The sequence below is a fragment of the Asterias amurensis genome, chromosome 2 (assembly GCF_032118995.1).
Source record: "Asterias amurensis chromosome 2, ASM3211899v1".
Classification (NCBI taxonomy): domain Eukaryota; kingdom Metazoa; phylum Echinodermata; class Asteroidea; order Forcipulatida; family Asteriidae; genus Asterias; species Asterias amurensis.
The window spans coordinates 4,969,080-4,995,348 of record NC_092649.1 but is presented as its reverse complement, the minus strand read 5'-3'; the positions used below and the strand labels follow the sequence as shown (position 1 = coordinate 4,995,348).

At 39.0% G+C, this 26,269-nt stretch overlaps 2 protein-coding genes across 3 annotated transcripts; one reads left to right on the top strand and one right to left on the bottom strand.

Moving 5' to 3' along the window:
• Nucleotides 1-2,064: 2,064 nt before the first annotated feature.
• On the bottom strand, nucleotides 2,065-3,048 carry LOC139950181 (somatostatin receptor type 5-like). Its single transcript, XM_071948821.1, has one exon. It carries the CDS (start codon nucleotides 3,046-3,048, stop codon nucleotides 2,065-2,067), a length of 984 nt encoding a protein of 327 aa, XP_071804922.1.
• Nucleotides 3,049-4,867: 1,819 nt separating this feature from the next.
• On the top strand, nucleotides 4,868-26,148 carry LOC139933994 (NACHT, LRR and PYD domains-containing protein 14-like). Of its 2 annotated transcripts, none has more exons than XM_071928248.1 (8): nucleotides 4,868-5,106; nucleotides 9,374-9,612; nucleotides 10,561-10,729; nucleotides 11,672-11,783; nucleotides 12,143-13,153; nucleotides 14,253-14,441; nucleotides 14,944-15,024; nucleotides 15,334-26,148. In XM_071928248.1, the coding sequence occupies exons 1-8, from the start codon at nucleotides 5,071-5,073 to the stop codon at nucleotides 18,309-18,311; spliced, it is 4,815 nt and encodes a 1,604-aa protein (XP_071784349.1). In that variant the 5' UTR covers nucleotides 4,868-5,070; the 3' UTR covers nucleotides 18,312-26,148. The 2 variants fall into 2 exon arrangements, with proteins under 2 accessions (XP_071784349.1, XP_071784348.1); XM_071928247.1 differs by having other exon boundaries at nucleotides 14,941-15,024.
• The last annotated feature ends 121 nt before the right edge of the window (nucleotides 26,149-26,269 follow it).

Sequence of the window (26,269 nt, the reverse complement as noted above, 5' to 3'; positions counted from 1 at the left end):
GAATATACATCTCAACAACACATTAAATCAGTACTACAAAATAACCCCATGATAACACATACCCTTGCTCTAATGTCACCCCAAGTAACCCTCTGCTACATCCAAAGTAACCCCAAAGTAACCCTTTGCTACATCCAAAGTAACTCCAATTAACCCTTTGCTACAACCAAAGTAACTCCAAGTAACCAGCTGCTATCTCCACAGTAACCCCAAGTAACCCTCTGATAATATCCAAAGTAACCATGTAACCCGATGACGCTTACTTTGTAACCTGATGATGACACTTACTTTGTAATCATGTAACCCTCTCTTTACTTTTACTTTATATATTTGTAATCCTGTAAACCTCCCTTTACTTTTACTTTATATATCTGAAACCCTTATATTTGTGCAACTGCTCACATTGTGTCCTCCAAAAAGGTCTCCACTGCCCACGGAACACTAAATATCGGGTACAACAACCAATACAAGAAAACAACAAATACCAGAAAATAACCACACCAAATCACACTTCCCGAACTGTGTTCACACTTACTGCAAGCCAAAAGCTTTTACAGTGTGCCTCTACACGTTCCTAGTGCAATACCATAACCACGAAAACCCAACTTAATTCTTACACTACCAGAAGGTGTTCTTTACCTGGTCACAAGCCAAAGCATTTGCGACCGGAAACTATACACTCAACTAGCGTGTCACATAAACACAATCACAGCCTTATAACTTAATTCTTACACTACCAGAAGGTGTTCTTTACCTGGTCACAAGCCAAAGCATTTGTGACTGGAAACTATACACTCAACTAGCGTGTCACATAAACACAATTACATGAAAATACACCCAGAAATACTCAACAACTTATGCAATAACAATTCCGTAGACCCCTGGCCTATCATATAAGAATACAAAGATAACACGTATAAGACCCCTGCATGGCCTATCACATAAAATGCAAGAATGAACTTGGTAAAGACCACTTGCCTGTCAAATAAAATGCAAGGATAAACTCGTGTATAAGACCCCTGGCCTATCAAATAAAATGCAAGGATACAATATATCTCCGATAACTGCAATCAAATCAAACTTACAATCGTCTATCGTCCAATGTCGACAGCACCGCCAAACAGACTCGTAAAAACTATAACAAGACTAAGACCTTAAATTGTCACTGAACCCTAATCCAAAGACAATCACCCATTACACGTACTCTTAAAAAACGATGGTCTCACTACACCATGAAAACACTATACTAGATACGCACGTCTTGTGCTCGAATCACTTCACTAAACACACTGACCCGTGCGTGATGTGCTCCCCGGCCCGCTAACCCCCGGTGCCAGGGCTTCTACACACATGCGGTCCTAGGTTGCTAACTGCGCACGCGCACCCCGCTAACCTGATCACTGCGCACGCGCACCATGCCAGCCTGAGTCGCTGCAAGCGCTTAGGCTCCGCCCACTTGCATCGATCGCCCGGCCACACACAAACACATGCAAACGCATGGACTTCACTAAACACTCACATTTTCCGTCACATGCATTTCCGCTACACTTGTAATCAAGAAAGATTTTATGATAATAATTATTTTGAGTAATTACCAATAGTGCCCACTGCCTTTAAAGGAACATTACACAATCTTTTTTTTAACAAATCAGTTGCTGGCTGTGTATTGCACTGTATGCAGCCTACCACACATAAACTGGTAAACCTGAGGTTTGAGATCGGTCGGCCATCTGGCTCGGTCACGAGAAATACTGAAAAACCGATTTCGCATTTTGCAAACATCGAAAAAGAAAAATGTAAATGAGCGATGAACACCAAACGGGAACTAGTTTTATTTATTTCTCATCGAATACATTTCAGACAGAAATATTTCAAGGGGTGTTTTCTACTATCGTAATCATCATTAACCGTGTAAGTTTTATGTAAATATGTGATCTTAGACGATGTATGTAATGATAAGATCGATTATAACCGTTGATTATTGTTTGTTACTGTTCACACTTGCACTGCTAGTCACCACAGCCATTGAAATGTTGTTCACTCCGGACACCTTGTTTTGCGGCTCTAGTCACCGTCGACCTTACGTCGGCACAGCAGGGCGAACACGGTAATTGGAGATCGAGCAAGGATCAGAAAACGGCGTCTGTAAGTGTCGTTCATGGCGAAGTAGATAACCACATTCCAGAAACTGTTAGAGTAATGAAGCCAGTACAACGCGAAGTAGACGTTCCATGGAACCCTTTTCTTTGCCAAGATGCTGAAGATACCAACCGTGACGTGAGGGGCCCAGCAAAAGTAGAAGGTAAAACACATGATGCGGGTCATCCGGAAAAACTTGATTGCCCTCTTCGTCTGGGTGGCACGTCCCCCATGCTTTCTTGTCAGGAGCGATCGCATCCGGGCGTTCTGTTTGAAGGCCCTCCATACTAAACACGAAGTAACACAGATGGTGAGCATGCTGGACAAAACAAATATAACCGTGTTCAGTAGGAGAAAGACCACCTGATCGATGTAGGTTGCTGTACATGAACTGAGTCGAAAGGCAAACTTGTAGGCTATTTGCTCTTTCAGAAAGAGCGGTATGTAGAAAACAATGGGGGTGCACCAGGCGATGGCGATGCTGAACAGGACTAGTTTCTTGGTGACGATACGAATGTAGCGGAGGGGATGCACTACCGCGATATATCGCTCGATACTCATCACGGTCATCGTCAGGGGTGATATCTTCTTTGTTGACGCTTCGACCGATGCCACCAAGAAACAGAGAAGATCTCCGTGCGGCCACTTCTTAAAGATTGTCGGGTAAATGGATGTAGTCGCTACAAGACCGGTGAAAAGATCGGCGAGCGAGAGAGAGATCAGCAAGTACCCGTGACAGTTCCGAAGTGATTTGGTGGAAACGAGTGTCACTAAGCTCATGAGGTTGCCCACAACGGTAAGACCTGAAATGAGGCTTACAACGCTAGTTTTCACGACGCAAGAAACATCTTCGGAGCAAGTTGAAAAGTCTAGCTGATTGTTCCAAGATGACGAGTTATTACCTGCCATTTTTATTTATTTCTTTTTGACAACTCGGCTTTCTTTTGCAGAAGAAATAGGTACTGAATGTGATGAGATTATTTTTTCAAAGTTGTCAGACAAAGTTGTTGGATCTGTACGCAAGTCTAAGCACGGACAACCGTCACTCGGTCGAGAAAATAAAGGTAAAAAAAAAGAAAAAAAGTGCAATAGTTTTGCCTAAATTCTGATAAACAAACTAGGCAAGCCCGTTTCTAGCGAATAGGAAACTGCTAGAAAAGGAAACAAATGGTTTCATACGGAGCAGTACCGTTATTTGATATGTCGTAGACGAACAACAACCCGTCCTTTTTAAGTACTGACCAAACCCCAGACAAACCACGCCTCAAAAGAAGCTTATTGGTCAACCGTCTTTGCACTTAGTTGCCGAATTAGTGACTAATGGATTGGGTCACTGCGTTGTGCATGCTGAAGCATGCAGCATGACATCGCAACCCCACTATATAGGAGGGAAAAAAGCATCAAGCTCATAATATTGTTAGTATACACAACATAATGCTTTTCATTTTGTTGTTAAGCGCTTTGAGGAATGCCCATTCATATTGTGCTATATAAATACTGTTTTATTTTTATTATTATAATTATTGTTATTATTACTTATACTATTATTATTATATTATTACTATTACTGCTGCTGCTGCTGCTGCTGCTGCTGCTGCTGCTGCTGCTGCTGTTGCTGTTGTTGTTGTTGTTGTTGTTGTTGTTGTTGTTGTTGTTGTTGTTGTTGTTGTTATTGTTGTTGTTGTTATTGTTATTGTTATTGTTATTATTTCATTTTATCACAGCATGCAAAAGAAAGATCACATTTTCCTTTGTGCCGGTAACTCCTCGAGTCGGGCTACGTCCCGTACCCCGTAGCCTTAGATCTCAAGGGTCTTTCTCAGGATCCTCACTGTTCCCAAAAGCGCTGCCTTCTGTAACAGATCTACCCTCACATTTGTCCCTATTTCATCTAGGTGTTTCCCCAGTGCTTTGGGAATGGTGCCAAGTGCTCCAACCACCACGGGGACTACTTTTACCTTTACCTGCCAAATCTTACGAAGTTCCCTGGCCAGGTCCTGGTACTTCTCGATCTTTTCTATCTCCTTCGAAGCTACCCTTATATCACCTGGCACAGCTATGTCAATGAGATGACACATCTTCTTCGTCTTATCTAATAGTACAACATCCGGACGTCTATGTTGTATAACATGATCGGTCTGAATGTTAAAGTGTCATAGGATCTTGACCTGGTCGGTCTCTACAACTTTCTCCGGCACATGGTCGTACCATTTCGCAAGCACTTTGACACCATACTTCTTACACAGATCCCAGTGAATCACATTGGCCAGCTTGTCATGTCTTCCTTTGTACTCCGTCTGGGCCATCTTACTGCATTCGCTAACAATACAATATAAAAAAAATACAATATAAAAAAAATAGGCTAATTATTTTGTTAAAAGTTGATGAACACCCTTTATCCGGCCTGTGATATCACCTTAAAATACAATGTAACACCATAACACAAATCAAAAAATAATTATATCAAACAGTAGACGAACACTCAAATCTCAGATCAATAGTATAATAGGATTAAAAACGCAGAAAGTATTCATCAACGAACGTTAGACTAAAATAATGTGATTGATAATTTGTCTCTTTTTACAAGTTTCAGCACAAGCCAAATAATGGGAATCTTTGCTCAATGCTGAATTAATAACGGTCTGATAATCATGAGGGCGCCCTACTCCCCCACACTGACGTCATGTATGCAACGCGTGGTGTTCATTGTCTCAAAAGGGGGATTACCCTGATTTCCATGCTCAAGATTACGAAATACTGTCTCTTTTTGCATCACCACTCTAGTAAAGTGTATCCAAATTATCGGTACTACCGACGGTAGTGTTTTCTACAATAACATCGATATCTCAGAGAGAGATCCTGCATTTGTCTCCTCAGTTCAAAGAAGCAGACGAAAAAGAATACAAACAATTGAATGTAGTATTAGTAAGCATGCATGCAGGCGTCCTATTCAGGGCTAGAGAGATGGTAAGTTTGCTATACAAAAATACTGATTTGCTAAACAAAGAAATCGAATGTGGCATTTTTAGCATGTTTAAAGTGAGTGTGTACTTTGACCTTACTCGTACTCGGATTGACGTGGCTCGACCAAGACAGTTAAGGATTCCACAGTCATGACAGTTAATAAACCACAGTCACAGACAGACTAGTTTTACAAGTAGACCCAGCCAGGGGCAGTAAGTGGTAACTGGGCGCTGGACTCCTTTTTTCAAAATTTTGACATTATGATTTATCGGTCGGATAATGTCAAAATTTCGAAAAAAGGAGTACAGCGCCCTAGTAACTGGGTCTATTTTTACAAGTAAGAATTTGTCCTGACTTATGTAGATAGCCCAATAGTTGGTTCAATTCATTTCGTTCGTTTCTTTGGCCCCAGCACCTTTGAATTTTATACCAATTTCTTTCTCTCTTTTTTTGTCTGCGACGATCTGCATCATAAAACTTATTGATCTAATGCTACTTGTAGACAGCCCTACGCCAGTAGCTACTTTACTTGTAGCCCGCCTTTGCCAGTATTTGTTAACAAAAATCACACTTTTGGGGTAAAAAACGAATGAATTTTGAGTGTGAACTAAACAAAAAATCTCAACGATCTTGACAACTTGCCTGATTTTTTGATTGATGGAACCTGACTAATTATGAGAACGACCACATAGTTTGCGCGCTTTGAAAATGAGCAAGTAGTCAAGATCATTATCAAAAACGTGTGATCTTTTTTTAAACAAATCCAGGCTTAGGGCTGTCTACTTCAGTAGCATTAGATCGGTAGGCCTAAGTTTCATGATGCTGCTGGTTGCCGACAAAAAAGCGAAATAAATTGATCAAAGGTGCTGGGGCCAAGGATACGGGGAGTGGATTGGACCAATTTGGGGGGGGGGGCTACTCCAGACTCAATGGGCGTTCGGGCGCTCGTGCAGACCATTTATTAATTTTGCTTGGGCCGTGCCGATCCATTCCATGCCAATGTAACCAAAGACATTTTGGACATAGTCGATGGTTAGCCCTGGGGAAGGACGTCAGTTTCTGTTGACTACATCAGAGGAGTCCAGCCTGTCAATAGCGTATGATTGGAGTCGCGCGTATGTTTAAAGTGATCATAGCGCTTTCTCTACCACCAATAGTTGTTTTGATAATTGGAACCCTCCATTCTCCCTACAACCCTTGGGAGAATGTAGGGTTTTATAATTATCGCAGCAACACTACCAAGTGTGCTAGACAATTCAATTCAATGAACATTTATTTTCATGTCGACAATAACAATTTAAGCATATACTTATTTGGAAACAATTATCGATGAATATAATAATGAAGGACAGATGCAATGCATAGAATTTGAAGATAATAACTACTAAAATTAACATAATACTCAACATGCAGGGAAAAAATTTAAGCATAATGCTTTTGTATATTTCCCTGAGACAGACAAGGACTTGGACGACAAGGACAAAAAAAAAAAAAGCAACCCAAAACAGAACAAAGAAACATAAAACAAACAATGACACAGACCAGACTAATCAATAAAAATAATTATCGACGCCACAGTCTTTGTACAAAAAAAGTGTATATTTTACTACAGTCATGACAGTTACAAATACACATTCAAGAGGTGCTGTTTCAATTTCTTTGAGAATGAATTAAGTGAACGAGACTTTTTAATTTCAGAGTTAAGGTTGTTCCAGAATAGGGTGCCACGAGATACAATGTTGTTTTTGGAAAACGTTGTTCGGTTGAATTTTGTATACAAATCACCTTTTGAAACTACACGAGTTGAATAAGTATGGATTGATGACCAAGTTACTGAGCGCTGTACTCCTTTTTCCTTTTCTTTTTTCATTATCGGTCGATAATGACAAATTTCGAAAAGAAAAAAAAGTATAGTGCAGATAATGACAAATTTCGAACAAAGGAGGTTCAATAATGAAAAGAAGAAGAAAGAGTATAGCGCCGATAATGAAAAAAAAAAGTACAAGGCCCCATTAACTGGGTCTACAAGTGTGCATAGTCCAAGTGACCGGATGACCTACAATCACAGCAAAATTTCTTGGGCCACCAATTCCCAACGTTACATATCCCCTGTCCAGTGTCCATCACTTCGCCCTGACAATAAACATTCTCTCCCCCATCCCTGGTACCCCCCGCTCAATGTTGTTTGAAACGCAGAAGACCATGCAATGAACGCCAACATTGAAAGGGGGGCTGGACAGGGGGCCAAACGAAATAGCCGGGATTTTAGCCCACCTGGCTCTGCTGTTATGGCTTTTCTTTAAATCGGTCTTCATATAGCGACTTAACACTAATAGCCCAACAAGAAGGTGTATAAATTCTGGGCCTAAAAATAACAACACATTTTTTATTCATTTCAGATACATTTATTTAACATTTGGACACTATTGCCTTACATTAGGGCAGTGTGGAAGCTCATACGTTTGTTAATACAGGTGTACAAATACCCTATACACAGATCAAAAGCAAAATACAGGGAGTGACAAAAAACTGTTCAAAATCCATTACCTCTAATTCACCTGTCCAAGACCAAACCACAGGGTGGGGAGACCGAGACAGGAGATCGGCAGAACTGGTCTCCAGACCGGTGGGGAGGGGGAGACTGGTGGGGAGACCGAGACTGGTCTCCAGATCGGTGGGGAGACCGAGACTGGTCTCCTGACCGGTGGGGAGGGGGAGACTGGTGGGGAGGGGGAGACTGGTGGGGAGACCGAGACTGGTCTCCAGACCGGTGGGGAGGGGGAGACTGGTGGGGAGACCGAGACTGGTCTCCTGACCGGTGGGGAGGGGGAGACTGGTGGGGAGGGGGAGACTGGTGGGGAGACCGAGACTGGTCTCCTGACCGGTGGGGAGGCTGGTGGGGATACCGAGACTGGTCTCCAGACCAGTGGGGAGGGGGAGACTGGTGGGGAGACCGAGTCTCGGTCTCCCCACCAGTCTCCCCCTCCCCACCGGTCTGGAGACCAGTCTCCCCTCCAGACCAGTGGGGAGGGGGAGACTGGTGAGGAGACCGATACTGGTCTCCAGACCTACTACATATGTTAATAACGCACTGGTACGATTGCGTCGGATAAGTTTAGACAATTGGAAAAATGGAATAAAACACATTACTACTACATCATGATGCTGTTTCCAGTCTTGACTTTTGAGCCTGTTACATAAACAAAGAGAAATTTTGGGTTCAAATCTTATCCGATTTTTGAATGGATTGCATTGCACTCACTCATCCCCTACATACATGACATAAGCCGGATAATGTCCAAATGTTGAAAATGCGATAATTGGTTCGGTAGGACTATAGTTTGCCTTTAAAAGCACAGATACATGAAAGCAGTTCAAGAAAATATACAATTGAGATCCAGGCCTATGTCATCCTTTGAAGGTTTATTTGCTGAATTGCAAATGACTTGAAAACAAGCATGCAAGAGTAGCCCAAGATCAAAAGTGTATCAAAAGCTGTATATTTTTACTATTTATAGTAGGTATTTTGTAAGCAACAGTTGAGTCAATTTAACCAAGGCAAAAAAAGCAGATTATTATGGGCAATGGCACTTTAACTGTAAGATGTGCCCCCTTTTACCATAGTTATAACCACTTTTATTGTATAAATAGCGCCCTCAAGGGTCGATACAGGTAATTACTCATCTTCCAATAATAATATGGCGAGTTAACAGGGCCTGTGATGAGCCTTTATTATTTGGATATCAATAAACCCATGCGAAACAATTAAAGACACTGGACACTATTGGTAAAATTTGTCAAAGACCAGTCTATACTCTCGAGGTGTATCTCAACATATGCATAAAATAACAAACCTGTGAAAATTTGAGCTCAATTGGTCATCAAAGTTGCGAGATAATAATGAAAGAAAAAACACCCTTGTCACACGAAGTTGTGTGCTTTCAGATGCTTGATTTCGAGACTTCAAATTCTAAACTTGAGGTCTCGAAATCAAAATCGTGGAAAATTACTTCTTTCTCGCAAACTACTACGTCACTTCAGAGGGAGCCGTTTGTCACAATGTTTTATACTATCAACTTCTCCCCATTGCTTATTACCAAGTAAGGTTTTATGCTTGAATAATTATTTTGAGTAATTACCAATAGTGTCCACTGCCTTTAAGCTAACAACAACTTTTATATCATCAGAATCAGTGAATGAGAAATTTTCTCCACAAAACTAACAGAGCATGTGACAAATGTTTGACTTTCCCCCCCCCCCCCATGATTAGGAATCTTTGAGGCCTTTGCAAACCCTGGCTGACTTGCAGGATGCATTGAGTGCAGCAAGAACAGACTACAACCACTCATCAGCCAAGGTAGTGACCAACAAGAAACACATCGGAAATTCAAAGAAAATGGCGTTCAAGTCGTCATTTGTAGTAAAGTCAAATCATACAGAAAGATCTGAACCAGTGGACACCAAGAAGCAATTGGAAGTTGACCAAGCTGTGGCAGCATCGAATGACAGGTAAAGAGCAGTGCATTGCAACAATGAACAGCAACACAATGGGGGATTGTGGGCCATGGGACTAGGGTAAAAAAAGTTGTGGTCTGATTAGTGAGCATGAATTCTGCTTTTAAGCTATAATTACACATGGTACCTTTTTTTTTTTTAATGTTTTTGTTCTGCCACTACTGTAATGTGATTATCAGTAATGTCACATGCAGGACTTGGTGTGTATTTTGTGCCAATACACCCGTATGACCAGAATTACTCCCCTGACAAACGGAGTGTGCCCGAAACAACCTCACTTTGTTTCAAAACTTAATTGCTACATTAGAAATTGTTGTTCTGTGTACTTTGTAAAATTCCCTACAGATCACTAGCACAACACATAGAGCACTCAGGCACCTATGCTGTCCATTATTTGGGAGTCAATAAATAAGTGCACAAACGAGCACAAAAGATTTGACTTCTTATGATGGAAATGATGGATGCACATTCTTTGGAAGTACGTTCGGAAGTGCAACGGGTCTACAAAAGACAATAGATCACTTACATGACGCAAAACGGTACGCTAAGGTGACATGCATTTTTTTTCATGCAAAAACAACTGTCTTCGATAAGTAGGATTTGAAACTTTGCATGGTGGAAATACGATTTAATGACTATCTCTAATGAGTTGGGGTGGTCCTGAAATAAAACCGTTGGCTTAACTCGACCAGTATGCTCTGATCTTCTGTAGAAACTATCTTCGAACAATCCGCCTCCTTTTGGCCTCAGGGATGGTGACTTGTTACTCATTTCTCTAAAACTACCACACCTCAGAGCAAGTAATAGTTTAAGGGAAGCTTTCTACCATCAATATCTGGAGACTGTGACATTGGGTTTTGTGTCCTACGAAAAGTACCCAAACCCTTTAATGAGGGAATAATCTGTTGAAACAAATGTGTTTGGTTTTTCTTTTGGTTTCAGAGAGAGTGAAGAACGTCATATCCAGATATTTGTTTCTAATCCAGTAAAGGAGAGTCTCTGTCTGCAACTTCATCCATCCACCACCATCTCTGACTTGAAGGAAATAATCCAGGAAAGACTAAACATCCAAGCAAAGAATCAGCATCTTGTCACTAAGAGGGGTATTGAGGTACTGGCTGTTATCATTTGGTGCTGACAATCTAAAAGTTTTTCTTTGTGAATTTAATGGAATTTATTTTTGAGAAGTATTTTCCAGAGGTAACATCAGAGAGTTTTAGTCTGTTGGAAAACCCTGTCCGTCTAAAAGTGTGACCGTGGGTATGCATTCTTTGGCATTTCCTGGCAGGCAAGAAACTACACCGGTACAAAAAGTAAATTGTCATATTGACCTGGTGAAGATATGACAGTTTACTTTTTGTATTGTTGTGTTGTTAGCACACATTCTACAAAATGTTTACAGCTGAACAAAGTTTTAGATATGTCCTCTTTTTGTATTTTTAAACTTTGTTGAAATTCTTTGCTGCAATTTTCAAAAGTCCTGGTTGTTTATTCAGTTTGTAAAGATGCAACATCTATTATATATAGTTGACGCTACTCGGGCCGAACTCGGCTCGAGACGTTGTGACCACGGATTTGTCCAATGTCAGAAATTCGTCTCTGCTATCTAGGCCGATCCTGGGCAGCTTGAACAGCTTGATCGTGTTGTAGGCCGATGGTGTTGAGGTCGTCTATAAGCCATCTATTGAAACGTCAAGTCAAAGTGACTGAGTCATCGAACTTGCCATGAAAAAATAAGTTCATGACGACACTTGTGGTTGTACTCGAAGAAGATTTTACTAAAACGTCAAGTAGTAATGACCAAAATCTTGAACACTTTTACCCACATAAATTTTGAGATACCATGCAGTAGCAGTTTTTAACAAATCCCTCAATTGTTAACGCCCACACAAAAATTCTATATTAAAAATATACACATCTTTTACCTATTCCCACATTTTGTGTGCACCTTTAGAGATGCTTTTTGAAACTTCCAAAGAATTATAAAGGAATTTTACCGTCGGGCAAGTAGTTCTTAAGGTGATTTTGTAATCCTTTTTTGTTGAACACACAGCTTTGTGACACACAGTCTCTGATGGTGCTTGGCATTCAGCAAGATACCAACCTAGAGTTACGTCAAGTTGCTGGGTTGATGGGCGGTACAAGAAAGCGGAAATCGGGAAGTGGTAAGTGTGAGCCAATCTGTATTTCTGCCCCTTAAGGTTCTTGGCATTCAGCCTTTCTGATTATTAAAAGTCATTCGATTGATAGGTGGTTCATGAAACCAAAACTAGGGTAAATCGGATTGCTAATGAAGGTTACTAAAATACGAAAGAGACAGAAACCTAGAGATTCACTGCTTGGGTGTGTGGTACAAGGAAGCAGAATTCGTCAAAGTTTAATCTACTGCTTCTCTTTTTGTATAAAGCATCAGTATTTTAAAAGAAGTTTGGTTTGCTCAAGACAATTTAAAATAAAAAAATAAATAAAAAATTCCCACTTTCAATACCAACACAACAGACAATTTGTCTTTTTTGGTTTACAGGGCAGGGAAAAACTGTAAAAATAGCCACAATACGACTTCAAGATGAGCAGGAAATAAAGACTAGCTCAGAATCAAAACAAGAAGATGTCCCTGAGTCTATGGAGACTATTGCTGGCATGCCTGGTTCTTCTAGTAGTGCAGTCCAGTCTCAGAAAACTTCTCCTAGAATAGGGGCTATTCCTAAGAACACAAGGGGAAGGAAAGAACAAATGATGAAGCATCAATCTCGAGAAGGACTAGCAACTCAACAGAGAGCCTCTACTGAGAAACAAGATTGCTTAGTCCAGTCCCAGAGAACTTCTTTTAGAACAGGGGCCATTCCTAAGAATGTAAGAGAAAGGAAAGAACAAATGAATCTTCAATCTCGAGAAGGACTTGAAACTCCGCAGAGCGCCTCTACTGAGAAACAAGATTGCTTAGTCCAGTCCTGGAGAACTTCTCATAGAACAGGGGCCATTCCTAAGAACACAAGAGGAAGGAAAGAACAAATGAAGCCTCAATCTCAAACAACAGCAAAACCTCATCAGAGTGCCTCGGTCCAGTTACCTGAGGAACCTAAACCTCATCAGAGTGCCTCAGTCCATTTGCCTGAGGAACCTAAACCTCATCTTAGTGCCTCAGTCCATTTGCCTGAGGAACCTAAACCTCATCAGAGTGCCTCAGTCCAGTTACCTGAGGAACCTAAACCTCATCAGAGTGCCTCAGTCCATTTGCCTGAGGAACCTAAACCTCATCAGAGTGCCTCGGTCCAGTTACCTGAGGAACCTAAACCTCATCAGAGTTCCTTGGTCCAGTTGCCGGAGGAACCTAAACCTCATCAGAGTGGCTCGGTCCATTTGCAGGACAAACCTACATGTAAACCTCATCAGTGTACCTCAGTCCATATGCTGGAGGAACTTAAACCTCATCAGAGTGCCTTGGTTCATTTGCCAGAGAAACCCATACTGCATCAGAGTGTGTCGTCTACAGTAGGAATCATCAATGAGATAGCTTCAAACTGTGACTGTAAAGGTACATATCAACAAGAACCTTTATGCTTTTGAATCATTACAAACTTATTGAAGTAAAATGAAAGCAACTTACTCCCTCATAATTCATGTAATTGTCACATTTTACTACATGTTATGAAGTTAACTGTTACATAATTGTTGCAACTCTAACCACTTGGTTTGCTTATACTTGATTGCTCATGTTCTAATACTCAAAGTCACTTTAGACAATCTATTCTTGGAATACAACTCCGTCTCGATCTTAAATAAATGGCTGTTAAAAACCTTGCAGCTAGGGTTTTGTCTGCGAAAGAAACTCACTTTTCAGCTTGATCCTTCATGGTCCTTTATCATCATCTTCCTATACTGTGCTACAACCTCCTCCAGAATATACTCGCATGGAAACTTAAAGTCACCTGGAAATATATATATTTTTTTCTTTCAAACATAAGAGTATATGCTTACGAACAATAAAACAATTTTTTTAGTAATTGTTTGTCACGATTTATATGTTTAAAAAATATATAAAGTTGTTTGGGGGGCTGACTCCGCCTACCCCTTTTGTGACGTCAATCGAGGCAGACTTTGCCTGCAATGCGTATAGTAAACACACGTGCAAAGTACATGTACGTCCAAGTCGTGAGTTGGTACATTTCAAAAAGTGTTTTTCTGCATTCAGCAGCAATACCAGAATACACCTGGTCGGCATTGCCGGAAAAATGTTTTTTTTTTTAACCGTACAAACTCACGACTTGGTTCGTACATGTACTTTGCAATTGTGTTTACTCTACGCATTACAGGCAAAGTCTGCCTTGATTGACGTCACGAACAGCGCCCTCTCGGGTCGGGGTCTACTCTTAAATTTGTAAATAACATAAGAACTGATTTTTAAAACCTTAGTTAACTATTTATTCACATTCCACTCATCAAAACACATATATTAGTGACAAAAGCTTTATTTTGAAAAAATACCACTTCCAGGTGACTTTAAGACCTGTTATTGAAACAAGTGAGTTACAATGTGGACATGGTACTGTAAATCAGAAGATGACTTTGTTGTATTCATCAATTGGAATCATGTATCTTGTTCAAATATTTTTTTGTTATCTCTCCTTTTCTAGATATAGTTCCTACAATTCACCAAGACCTCGCAACAAGATCACAATCATCTGATGCGCTTACCTTATATCATCACCAACCACAGGCAATGGTGAACGACATGTCAATCGGAGAGGGTAGTAATGTCTTTATGGCCGATGCTTCTGGAATAACCTTCAAGAAAAAGGTCATACAACATGTATCTGTAACAGGTATTATACAGCTTTACTTTTCTACTATAGATACAATTACTTTTTTCGCTAAAGTAAAAAAAAAACATACTTACATTTAACATTTAAAATTTTTAAGTTTCAAGATTAAATACCCCCTTTATAGAAAAAATGAAACAAACACAACACAAACAATTTACAAAACAAACAAAATAAACCAAACGTGCATTTATATTACTCCATAATACAATCCAAGAATAAATTAAAACAATATGTGATGGCTGGACTTTGTTTATTACTGCTCACCAGGAGCGGCTCACGACAGGAGCAGCTCAACAATCCTCAAGCTCAAGTTACCCCAATTATACTGAAAACTGAGGACAAATTGAAGCAACTCATTTTGGTGTATGAAAACAAGTTTTCTACAGAAAAGCAAAGCCACTTTGAGTTTATAATTATTAGATAACATTATGTAAGCTCTTCAGCAATGAATATATGGAAGATATTTCTTGCATTGATTTTTGTTCATTTTATCTCTCAGCAGTAATGCCACATCCCAATCATCAAGCCCAAGCTATTGCAGATGTGACTGGAGAGGCATTGAAGCTAGTGGAGATGACTACAGGTAGCTAGTAGATACTCATAAGATACACAAAAGAAACATCTATGATAAACTTGTATGAGATGAATATGTTGAAAAGGCAGTGAATACATTAAAGAAATTGACACTAGATTGGAATCATATGAAGACTTTCAACTTGAAGACCAGAGAGGGCGTTATCAGCAGGTCAGTAGAAAGCTCCTGTTGGTCGTTCTTAATCTTTGAATCCGACTACTTAGGGTCAAGTCCGACTTCATGTCCAAGTTTGGAGTCACAAGGAAAGACTCTGTGTCAGAATTTAATAACCTGTATGTGTTTATTACCTCTCAACAGGAGCCCCATCAAACCCCGATTCTCAAGGTCAAGCTTTTTCAGATGAACTTCCAGAGGCATTGAAGCAAGTTTACATGAATACAGGTAGCTTTGTACAGATGCTCCCATGGGTTGATGATGATCAGATGCACATAATGGACATCTACACTAAGCTTGTTTTAGTTGAACATGTTGACAAGGTAGGGAAGATTGTGAAAGAGAAAAAACGAATGGAATCATATGGAGACATTTTCCACTTCAAAACAAGGGAGGGCAATCCCATCAAACGTGTTGTTTTTAGTGGATCGGCAGGTCTTGGAAAGACGACTCTTTGTGACAAAATCGCTTATGATTGGGCAGTTGGTAAGAGTGAGATACTCAAAAGATTCAAACTTGTTTTTGTTTTGAAAATGCGTGAACTGAAAACAAATTCAGACCTTATTGATGCTGTCTTTGAGCAGCTTTTGGACAAAGAGGCTGTATTAAGCTCTGAATTAAAAGGGTTCATTGACAAGAACCAAGACAAAGTGTTGATCCTCTTGGATGGGTTTGACGAATTTCCAACCACTAAGCTAAATAAGTCCTCATTTGGTTCAGTTCTCAAGGCTCTTAATCGAAAGCAGTACAAAGAATGCTGGGTAGTTATCGCATCTCGTCCTCCCCTTGACCAACTAGTCAGCTCATCATTGGTTGAAAAGCCATTCACTCATGTGGAAGTTGAAGGGTTTTCAGCTGAGGATATTGAGGAATATGTGAATAAATTCTTCCCTGATGACCCTGAGAATGTTAGGAAGCTGATAGAGAAGATACGATCTTCTGAAGTTTTGTCTGATTTGGCAAAGAGTCCAATGTTGCTGCTTTTGATGTGCTTGCTCTGGAGAGAGTCGGGAAAACTCCCGGACACAATGACTCGGTTATACAATGATGCATTGAAATACATATTCAGGAGAAAAGCAGAAGACTCACAAGATGACATTTCACAAATATTGATTTCAATTGGAAAGGTTGCTCTACATGGTTTAATCTCTACAGATCAGTGTCTTTCCTTTAAAGAAAAAGATTTTGACAAGAAAGCATTCGGTGCAGCAATACGTGCAGGTGTTCTCACTAGCGAAAGGGTCTTCAAGAGGCTAGACGTTCATAACAATGTGTATTTTATACACAAAACTTTCTTGGAATTCTGTGCTGCAATGTATTGGCAAAGTTTAATCCACACAGAGGAATTTGAAGACATCCTTGTCCAGGTTTGCAATGCCTCAAGTGGATATCCTTCTCCATATGAGTATCTGTTAAGGTTTTGTTGTGGTGACAATGAGGAATGTACAAACAAAGTCTTGCAGAAACTGCAGAAGAATGAAGACCCCAGGTTGGGTCTTATTTGTTACTTTGAGAGTCAGTCCAAGTGCTTACCATCAGAGGATTTCATCAATGCAGTTGTGAGGACTGAAATTAGAATAGATGGGTGGAACAGTGATTGTTTGAACGCCTTCTTTCAATTAGTGAAGCAAATTGTTAATCAAACAAACTTCCAAGATAATGCCTACCTTTCCAGTGTAAATCATCTTTCCATTACAAACTGTGACCTACAAGGGTTTGGTAGTGGGTTAGCAAATTGGTGTTTGGGTGGTTGTGCATCATTGTGGGCTCCTCCTTTGAAGCAAATGAACCACCTCAAGAACCTGAGCTTGGCACACTGCCAACTGATAGGGGAAGACATGGCCCATATTGCTGAATCAGTTAGTGACATGCCAACTCTAATTGATCTGGACTTGTCTGGGAATGAAACCTTGGGTGGTTCTGCATCATTGTGGGCTACTCATTTGAAGAGAATGAAACACCTCAAGAAGCTGGGAATTGCTTACTGCAAACTGTTAAGGGGAGACATGGCACCTATTGCTGAGTCGATGAGTGACATGCCAACTCTGATTGAACTGGATCTGTCTGGGAATGAAACCTTGTGTGGTTGTGCATCATTGTGGGCTACTCATTTGAAGAGAATGAAGCACCTCAATAAGCTGAGATTGACATACTGCGAACTTAAAGGGGCAGACATAGCCCCTATTGCTGAGTCAGTGAGTGACATGCCAAATCTAATAGATCTGGATTTGGCGGGGAATGTTACCTTGGGTGGTTGTGCATCCTTGTGGGGTACTATTTTGAAGAGAATGAAACACCTCAAGAAGCTGACAATGGCATACTGCAAACTGATAGGGGAAGACGTGGCCCCTATTGCTGAGTCAATGAGTGACATGCCAAATCTAGGTGATCTGAATTTGCGTGGGAATGAAGCTTTGGGTGGTTGTGCATCATTGTGGGCTACTCATTTGAAGAGAATGAAACACCTCGAGAAGCTCAGTTTGGAAAGTTTTAGACTGGCGGGGAAAGACTTGGCAACTATTGCTGAGTCAGTGAGTGACATGCCAAATCTAATAGATCTGGATCTGTCTTACTATGAATTGGGGGGTAGTGCATCATTGCGGGCTACTTCTTTGAAGAGAATGAAACGCCTCAAGAAGCTTACATTGAAAGGTTGCAGACTGTTATGGAATGACATGGAACCTTTTGCTAAATCACTGAGTGACTTGCCATTTCTGATTGAACTGGATCTGTCTTGGAATGTATTCTTGGGTGGTTGTGCATCATTGTGGGCTACTCATTTGAAGAGAATGAAACACCTCACTAAGCTGAGATTGACATACTGCAAAGTGATGGGGGAGGACGTGGCCCCTATTGCTGAGTCGGTGAGTGACATGCCAACTCTAACTGATCTGGACTTGTCTGGGAATGAAACCTTGGGTGGTTCTGCGTCATTGTGGGCTACTCATTTGAAGAGAATGAAACACCTCAAGAAGCTGAGTTTGGAAAGTTGCAGACTGATATTGAATGACATTGTACCTATTGCTAAGTCAGTGACAGACATGCCAACTCTTATTGATCTGGAGATGTCTGGGAATAAAACCCTGGGGGGGTTGCGCATCATTGTGGGGTCCTCATTTTAAAAGAGTAAAAGAAATTGAAGACACTGACATTGACAGGACTGCAGACTGATATGGAATGACATGGCACATTTTGCTGAGTCATTGAGTAACTTGCCAACTCTAATTGATGTGGATCTGCATCATTGTGGGCTACTCATTTGAAGAGACACCTCAAGAAGCTGACATTGACATTCTGCCAACTTTTACGGAGAAGGATATGGCCCCAATACAATATGCTGCTCTGTCAGTAGGGCAAAATCGACCAATAAAAACATTCATTACCCGCTATATGTAAGTTCAACATCCAATAGAAACACCGGTTTCTTAAACTGTGGCTCCCCCCCCCCCCCCCCCCCCGTGAAAATTTGAGCTCAATTGGTCATCGAAGTTGCGAGATTATAATGAAAGAAAAAACCACCCCTGTCACACGAAGTTGTGTGTGTTTCGATGGTTGATTTCGAGACCTCAAGTTCTAAACCCGACGTCTCGAAATCAAATTCGTGGAAAATTACTTTTTTCTCGAAAACTATGGCACTACAGAAGGAGCCGTTTCTCACAATGTTTTATACCATCAACCTCTCCTTATTACTCGTTACCAAGTAAGGTGTTATGCTAATAAATATTTGGAGTAATTACCAATAGTGTCCACTGCATTTATAAAGCTGTGCCTTCTTTCTTTGATGGAGAAGATTTACTTCTTGCTCACGTTACTCAATGTTATTAGGGGAGATGCAAAGATGGGGGTGCTCTTTCCTTTGGAAATTGGAGCTGGCCGGAGGTTGTGATCTCCAACACTTTCCTTCTCAAGTTGTTCCATGGGTTGCTGTGTGCGATTATGGCTCCAAGGACCATGTGATAAGTGGTGGTTCACGCATGAAGGGAATAATATTAGATCGTTCAAAGTGGTAGCACACAGAGACAATGACAATCGATTACACTGGTTTGAGCAGTGGATGATTAGAGAGGAATTTCATCTGTGATATAGTCAAACTCAACTCTGTTTTGATGGAATATCATCGGCAAAAAATGGTGGTTACATTTACAGACCATTAATGGCAGTGGACACTATTGGTAATTACTCAAAATAAATATTGGCATAAATTTTTTTTGGGGTGACGAGTAATGGGGAGAGGTTGATGGTATAAAACATTGTGAGAAACGGCTCCTTCTGAAGTGCCATAGTTTTCGAGAAAAAAGTATTTGATTTTGAGGTCTCGAAACTCGAGCTCGAACTCGAGGTCTCGAAATCAGCCATCTAAACGCACACAACTTGGTGTGACAAGGGTTATTTTTGTTTCATTATTATCTCGCAACTTTGATGACCAATTGAGCTCAAATTTTCACAGGTTTGTAATGTTATGCATATGTTGAGATACACTAACTGTGAAGGCTAGTCTTTGACATTTACCAATAGTGTCCATTGCCTTTAAAAACGTGAAATCATCAACTATTTGTGGATTTTTACAAAAGTTGCATTGATATGGTATCAAGCATCAAACACAGTGGCATTCTACACCATGTACATGTACATTTACGTGAGGTTAGAGAAATTTAAATGATATTAATTTTGGTTTTACCCACCGATGTGTGGTAGCACTGTATACTCAGTACTTATAACTAGTTTTCCATTTTCGTCTGCTGGACAAATAGGTGCGAAGTTTTACATTCTTGTAAACTGTACTTGGCTATTAACCAGCTATACCATGTATACAGTCAAGCAAATTTCACACGTTGCTTTAAAAAGGTGCAATACGAAGGGTGCAATACACTGTACGTCACACTGCTGTTGCCATGGATCAACCAATCAGAATAAACGATTTTAGCTTGCTTGAAGATAATACTTGCTTCATTATGTCTTCTAGATAAAGATTTATTTCAGAATATCATTTTCAATTTACAATGAACTGCAAGTAAAACATAACAATTCCTTTCATGACCCTGAGCATAAAAGGGTGTATACTCAGCGTAACCTTCATTGTACACTGTCTGTTCCGGGCATACCCACAGCGTTTTCTTACAGGCAATTAATAATTGTTTTTCCCTGTGCACCCATGCCATCTAGTTTACACAAAATCATTGCAGGGTTTTTTGGGGTCATGCTGTCCTGTTGCAATTGAAAAAATGTAGCAATTATTATCAGTGTATTATGTTTGTTTTTGTTTCAACCAATCAAGGTGGTTCCCGCACATCAGGATTTGTGTTCTGCCCATCAGGATTTTTGTTTTTGGGGGTTTATTATTTTGTCTGTCACTTCGTCGCAGTCTTTCAACGTGGATGATGTGAATAATTTTTCTACCACCATCCAACTTACTCCACCTGTTATTTTGCACTATGTTCTTAGTAGTGGCTGTTTTTTTTTTTCAAGTTGCTGCAATGGCACAATTGGAAGGGTACAGACAGCCATTGACCCCGATTTGGGAATTTGTTGAACAACCTGTAATAGTTATTATAAACAAAATGGTATTTGTTAATTGTTTTTGGTATTGTTGCCATGGCATTCGAAAGTTTCATGAGGCTTTTTTACTTACTTGCTGTTTTTCACATTCTGGCGTATTTATTTGTTTGTTTTATTTTGGTTTATTTTGGAACATAACTTTTGTTTTGTGCTTAATTCTTATTTGTTCTTGCACTTCTGTTTAATCTCATGTGTTTTATATTCGTTTCAGGTCCTATTGATTGTTCTAAAGCTTTATTTTGTCTCTATTTAAGTACAGTTTTTTTTTTAAATTATTACTATTTCTTGTATCTTCTTATATATATTTAATTTATATATATTTTATTTACATGTACATGTAGAGTCTATTATGTATTCTGTATATGTTCCCATCTCAAGTTTGGATTGACAGACTCAGGGTCACAAGGTTTAAAGCCATTGGATCCTTTCAGTACAGAAACAAACAAAAAAGTTCACAGATTTACAAATAACTTACAGGGTTTACAGAAGGTACATGTAGTGGTGAAAGACTTCTCTTGAAATATTATACCATGAAATGCTTTGCTTTTTGAGAAAACAGTAAAACAATATCAATTCTTGATATCGAGAATTGCGGATTTATTTTAAACACAAAAAGTCATGACATGGCGAAACGTGCAGATACATGGGTGGGTTTTCCCGTTATTTTCTCCCGACTCCGATGACCGATTGAGCCTAAATTTTCACAGGTTTGTTATTTTATATAGAAGTTGTGATACACGAAGTGCAAGTGCATCCTGTTTTTTTTTTGTATTTTTGGGTCAAATTGAACCAGATTCGGGTGCAAGTGCATCCTGATTATTTGGGGTCAGGTGTACCCCGCTTGTTTTCTTGTGTTCGGTTTGCCCAATTCAGTATCCGGCACAAATAAAATCAGTTGGTTTACAGACTGTGGCAGTAATTCAAAAATTTGTGCCATGTTTTATTCATATTCAAGAATGAAATTTTTCTAGATGTTGTTAAAGGTTTTCCAGCTATGAGCTCAATTCTGGAAATTTCATTAACAAAAACATCTACATGTACCAGTTAAAAGATTTGCCAAGTTATTAGATCGTTTTCATGTTGCATTAATTTTTGATTTCGCAGTTAAATATGTCATACATTTTGAAAGCCTTTTCTGAGGCCTGCATCAGAGTTATTTATGGTCATTGCAATAATAGGCCTAAAAGTCATTTTAAATAAGAGAATAAAAAGGTAGCGACGAGTTCTTTAAAGGTCATTAAAACCGCAGGGTCGTGGCCGTGCGATAACGGACCCAAGCTCAAAGGCATGGGCCTTTATCGCACGGCCCCGGTTGAGCTTCGATTGAGACATTTCTTTGTTCTTCAGTGTATATAGGATACTATTAAATAGTTTGTCAATAATCAAAACCGAAATTCAAACTGCTCGTATTGCTCCCCCCCCCCCCCCCCCCCCTGTTGTGCCCCCTAAAAATTTACCTTAGTTACGGCACTGGTCGGCTCGTGTATGAGAATACCTCACCTACCATTGCTTTTTTTCTGCGAGTAGATTGTATTAATTTTTGTTGACGTATGGCAAAATGAAGAAAGATAAGTGTTCACTGCAACAGGTTGTAAGCTGTGAATGTGCACAACTGTGAATCAAGAAAACTTAGTTTGAAAAACTGATCTTTTCTCAATAAACTTCATTGTACAAGGTTCGGGTGAATTCTTTAACTTGGTGAACATTTTAACTTTTAACTTTTCCACATGGCTCACAAGATGCTTGTACCCAGTGAAAAGTGGACATTTTTTAGCCAGAATTATAGGGTGTGTTCGATTAGCTTCCGTGTCGACCCCGTGGTGCTCATTCGAGTGAGCCCCTGACAAGAGCTAATCGAAAGTACTACAAAAAACAACTTCTTCTTAATATAATTAACGATAACAAGAAGCGTTATGAACTTTTACTTAAATTGCCATGTGACTCAGTATTACTAAAATTGTTAAGTTATAGATGGTTATTTTTCTCTTAAGTGTTGTATTTCTTAAATTGTCAGGTTATGAATAATTATTAAATTAAATTATTAAATTAATAAACCACATGTTGAATATTGCTTATTTATCTATTTTCAAAGTCATGATTGTTACTTATTATTTATACATGTATTCTTTTTGCAGAGGCCAGACCTTGTACAAGCCTAGGCTTCCTGTCTGCGACCTCCACATACCATGCATACTGTTATTCAGTTCTATAATTATTTGCCCCTTATATTGTACATGTACAAATGGTATGGAAATAAACCTGAACCTGAACTTGGTGTATCTCAACATAAAAAATAAATGCATAAAATAACAAACCTGTGAAAATTTGAACTCAATTGATCGTCAAAGTTGTGAGAGAATAATGGAAGAAAAACACCCTTGAAGCACAAGGTCTGTGCTCTCAGATGCCTTGGACATGTTGGAAGTCAAAACCTCAGCCGAGGTCTAAATATTTTCAAATAGTTTAGTGAGAAATTACTTCTTTCTCAAAAACTCTATTACTTCAGAGAGAGCCGTTTCTCAGAATGTTTTATACTATTACAGCTGTCCATTGCTTGTTACCAAGTTAGTTTTCATGCTTCATGTAACAACTATTTTTTAGTATTTATACCAATATTGTACATTATTGGTAAATACTCCAGTGCCTTTAATATCAATTGTCATGAAATCACAACAGAAGAGCGAATAATCAAGATCATTCTGAGACCAAAAACAAACCACACACATGAAACTTAAATGTACTTTGTTTTATTCATAACTTTTTTATCAGTGCATGAACATGTAAGTTTAGGTGATGTGTACACACATAAGAGAGGTTTCGCAAGTCTACGGATACACATACAGATACCGATACGTAATGTAGACACTTTGTGTTTTCACATGACGCTTATCCGCCACTATCCTATTTTGCACACACGTTAGCTACAGATACAGGAGCTCATACAACGCGTAGAAAAACGGATACTCTTTTATTGCAGCCTTTTAGCTGTCTTTTTGTCCCAGATCAAAAACATTTCCAACAGAATTGCTTTCACTGGTATCGTGGTTGATATAGATAGAAATTTGTTAGTCGATTGCAAGCAAAACGAAGAGAGAATGCAGTGTAAAAAAAACACGGGGTCCCTATAGGTCATGCTTGTCGGGAAAACACTTGTGATAAATGCGAGCGCACTCAAGTGACACATACCTATATTTTGCGAAACAAAATCCAACACATGGGTGATGTGAACGAATACGGTTATCATATCAGCATCTGTATCCGCACGCTTGCGAAACCTCTCTAATAACTAGAAAAAGATACATTTAATACTAATAGTTTCAAGGTTTTATTTCAGCTTCCCCATCAAATTTTTTGGTCAACCATTCTCCACTGGAGATAAAAATCGAAATTATGCCACCAAATAGAGGACCTAAATGTTGTAATAAGAAAAATAAACAGGCATTCAAGAACTTTCAAGGAAACATGTACTAACGTTTGCACAGCAAACTTTTTCCACCCCCAAATTGCCTATAAAAACTTGTTTATATATTTCCTCCCCCAAAAAAACCCCAATTCCCTATGGAAAATTTCAGGTCGCTCATAAAAGATTTACTTTGTAAGACATTAATACATTTGAAGTTATAAAACAGAAATTGCAAGTAAAACAACACAAACAGTACCTGGTATTATCAAATAAATCTTTGCAATATAAAATGGAGAATTCAGTTTTGATAAATTCAGTTTTGATAAAATCTCTTTGGTTTAAATTTTGTACTCTTTTCAGAAATTAGTTTTATATTGCGCTTACATATACAACTGTCATTAAAGACACAACATCTGAATTAAAGCACATAACAACATTGAATCAAGTTAAAAACTTGAAGGACTACATAAATGCTACCATATAATAGTTCAAACAATTGTTAAGATTAAAACAAACAAAAATTCACTTATATTGATTCTAAATTACCCTGTCTCACCAATAATGCTGATTTTCATACCAAGCTTTATCCAACTCCAAGCTCAACATTGCTCTCCGTAATTGGTTTTTTTTGGCCACCATTTTTTTTAAATGCTCAATATAGTTATAAAAATATGTGTTATATCAAGATGTCAAACTTTTTACTTCTACCTCCTCCTCTACTCTCCAACCCCCTCCCCCTCCAATAAAAAAAGAAAGAAGCCTATGTGACAGGAGATTCTGTGTACAAACCTCTTCTGATAGCACCCTCATTTGAATCCTGCTCCTTCAGCCTGTATGAGTTTCCCCATATATGTGGACAGAATCTCTGGTGGACAGATAAACCTGGGACACCAGCCCAACAAAACTCTTGGTGCCAAAGGCCAAAGGCCACACTGTCTTTATCACCTTCGCCCTAAAACAACAACACCTCAAAAACATCTATACTATTTAAAAGAGGGTCAAATATACTAATACTAATACTAATACTAAATACTAAATACTAATACTAATACTAATACTAATACTAATACTAATACTAATACTAATACTAATACTAATACTAATACTAATACTAATACTAATACTAATACTAATACTAATACTAATACTAATACTAATACTAAAATCAAAATTGCACACTTACATGCAAATGCCTACAGATCGGGCAAATGATGTTAAGAAATAATGGATATAATACATATCAGTGGTTAGAAAAGGTAAAAAGAAGTTGTTTAAAATTTGAACGCAAGTCAGGAAATCTTGATTTAAATTTTATAAATGCTGATTTTGCAACGAGGATAATGAATAACCTTTCTACTCTTACACTGGTGTGTATAAAGAAGGGAATAAAAAGGTAGCGATGAGTTCTTTAACGGCCGTTTAAAACAGTGTGATAAATCGCACTACTCTTTTATTCCCATTCCAATTGACTATTAAATCGTTGTGGTACTCACTGCTAGCACATACATTGTAGGATTCGAACTGCCTTTTGCCATAGGGCTAGCTTGGTTATCTTTGGTAAAACATTGCAAAAAGGTTGCAGGTTTGAATCTAACCCAGTGATTTGAGGTTTGTTTTTCACAGACCTCAGGGAAGTACTGAGTACATGTAGTGCTTACTACACATCGGTGCAAGGGTAATAAAAACTAAACATATCGACTTACTAAAAGACTTGAATAATTGAAAGTCAAAACCAAACCCGAGGATTAGAAGGACTTGCGATATTTCATCATGCGCAAATTACATTAATCCTTAACCTATTAGTGTCTACAGACCCTCAAATAATAGACTTTTGTATCATTGGGACATCATAGCACTTTTAGCAAAGATGTTGAGTGGTAAAGCCAGGAAATTTTACTTGAGTTTATTTTTAAATCCATTTTTATTTTTTTTTTTTTTTTGCCTAGTAGCCTTCACCTTGAGAGACCCTTTGGTCTTACATTGGGTATGCCTGATTCCTATGCCAACTAGTTCCTATGCCAAAAGCACAAAAAAAAAAAAAAAATCCCTAACAATATTTTTACTCGGAGCAGCAGAAAATATTTTGTAAGAGTATTTCTTTGAGTGATCACAAAAGATTAT

Coding starts and splice junctions, on each gene's coding strand:
- LOC139950181 (XM_071948821.1), bottom strand. CDS start 3,048: ATGGCAGGTAATAACTCGTCATCTTGGAACAATCAGCTAGACTTTTCA.
- LOC139933994 (XM_071928247.1), top strand. CDS start 5,071: ATGCATGCAGGCGTCCTATTCAGGGCTAGAGAGATG. Junction 5,107..9,373: donor TATTCAGGGCTAGAGAGATG/GTAAGTTTGCTA, acceptor CCCCATGATTAG/GAATCTTTGAGGCCTTTGCA. Junction 9,613..10,560: donor GTGGCAGCATCGAATGACAG/GTAAAGAGCAGT, acceptor TTTTGGTTTCAG/AGAGAGTGAAGAACGTCATA.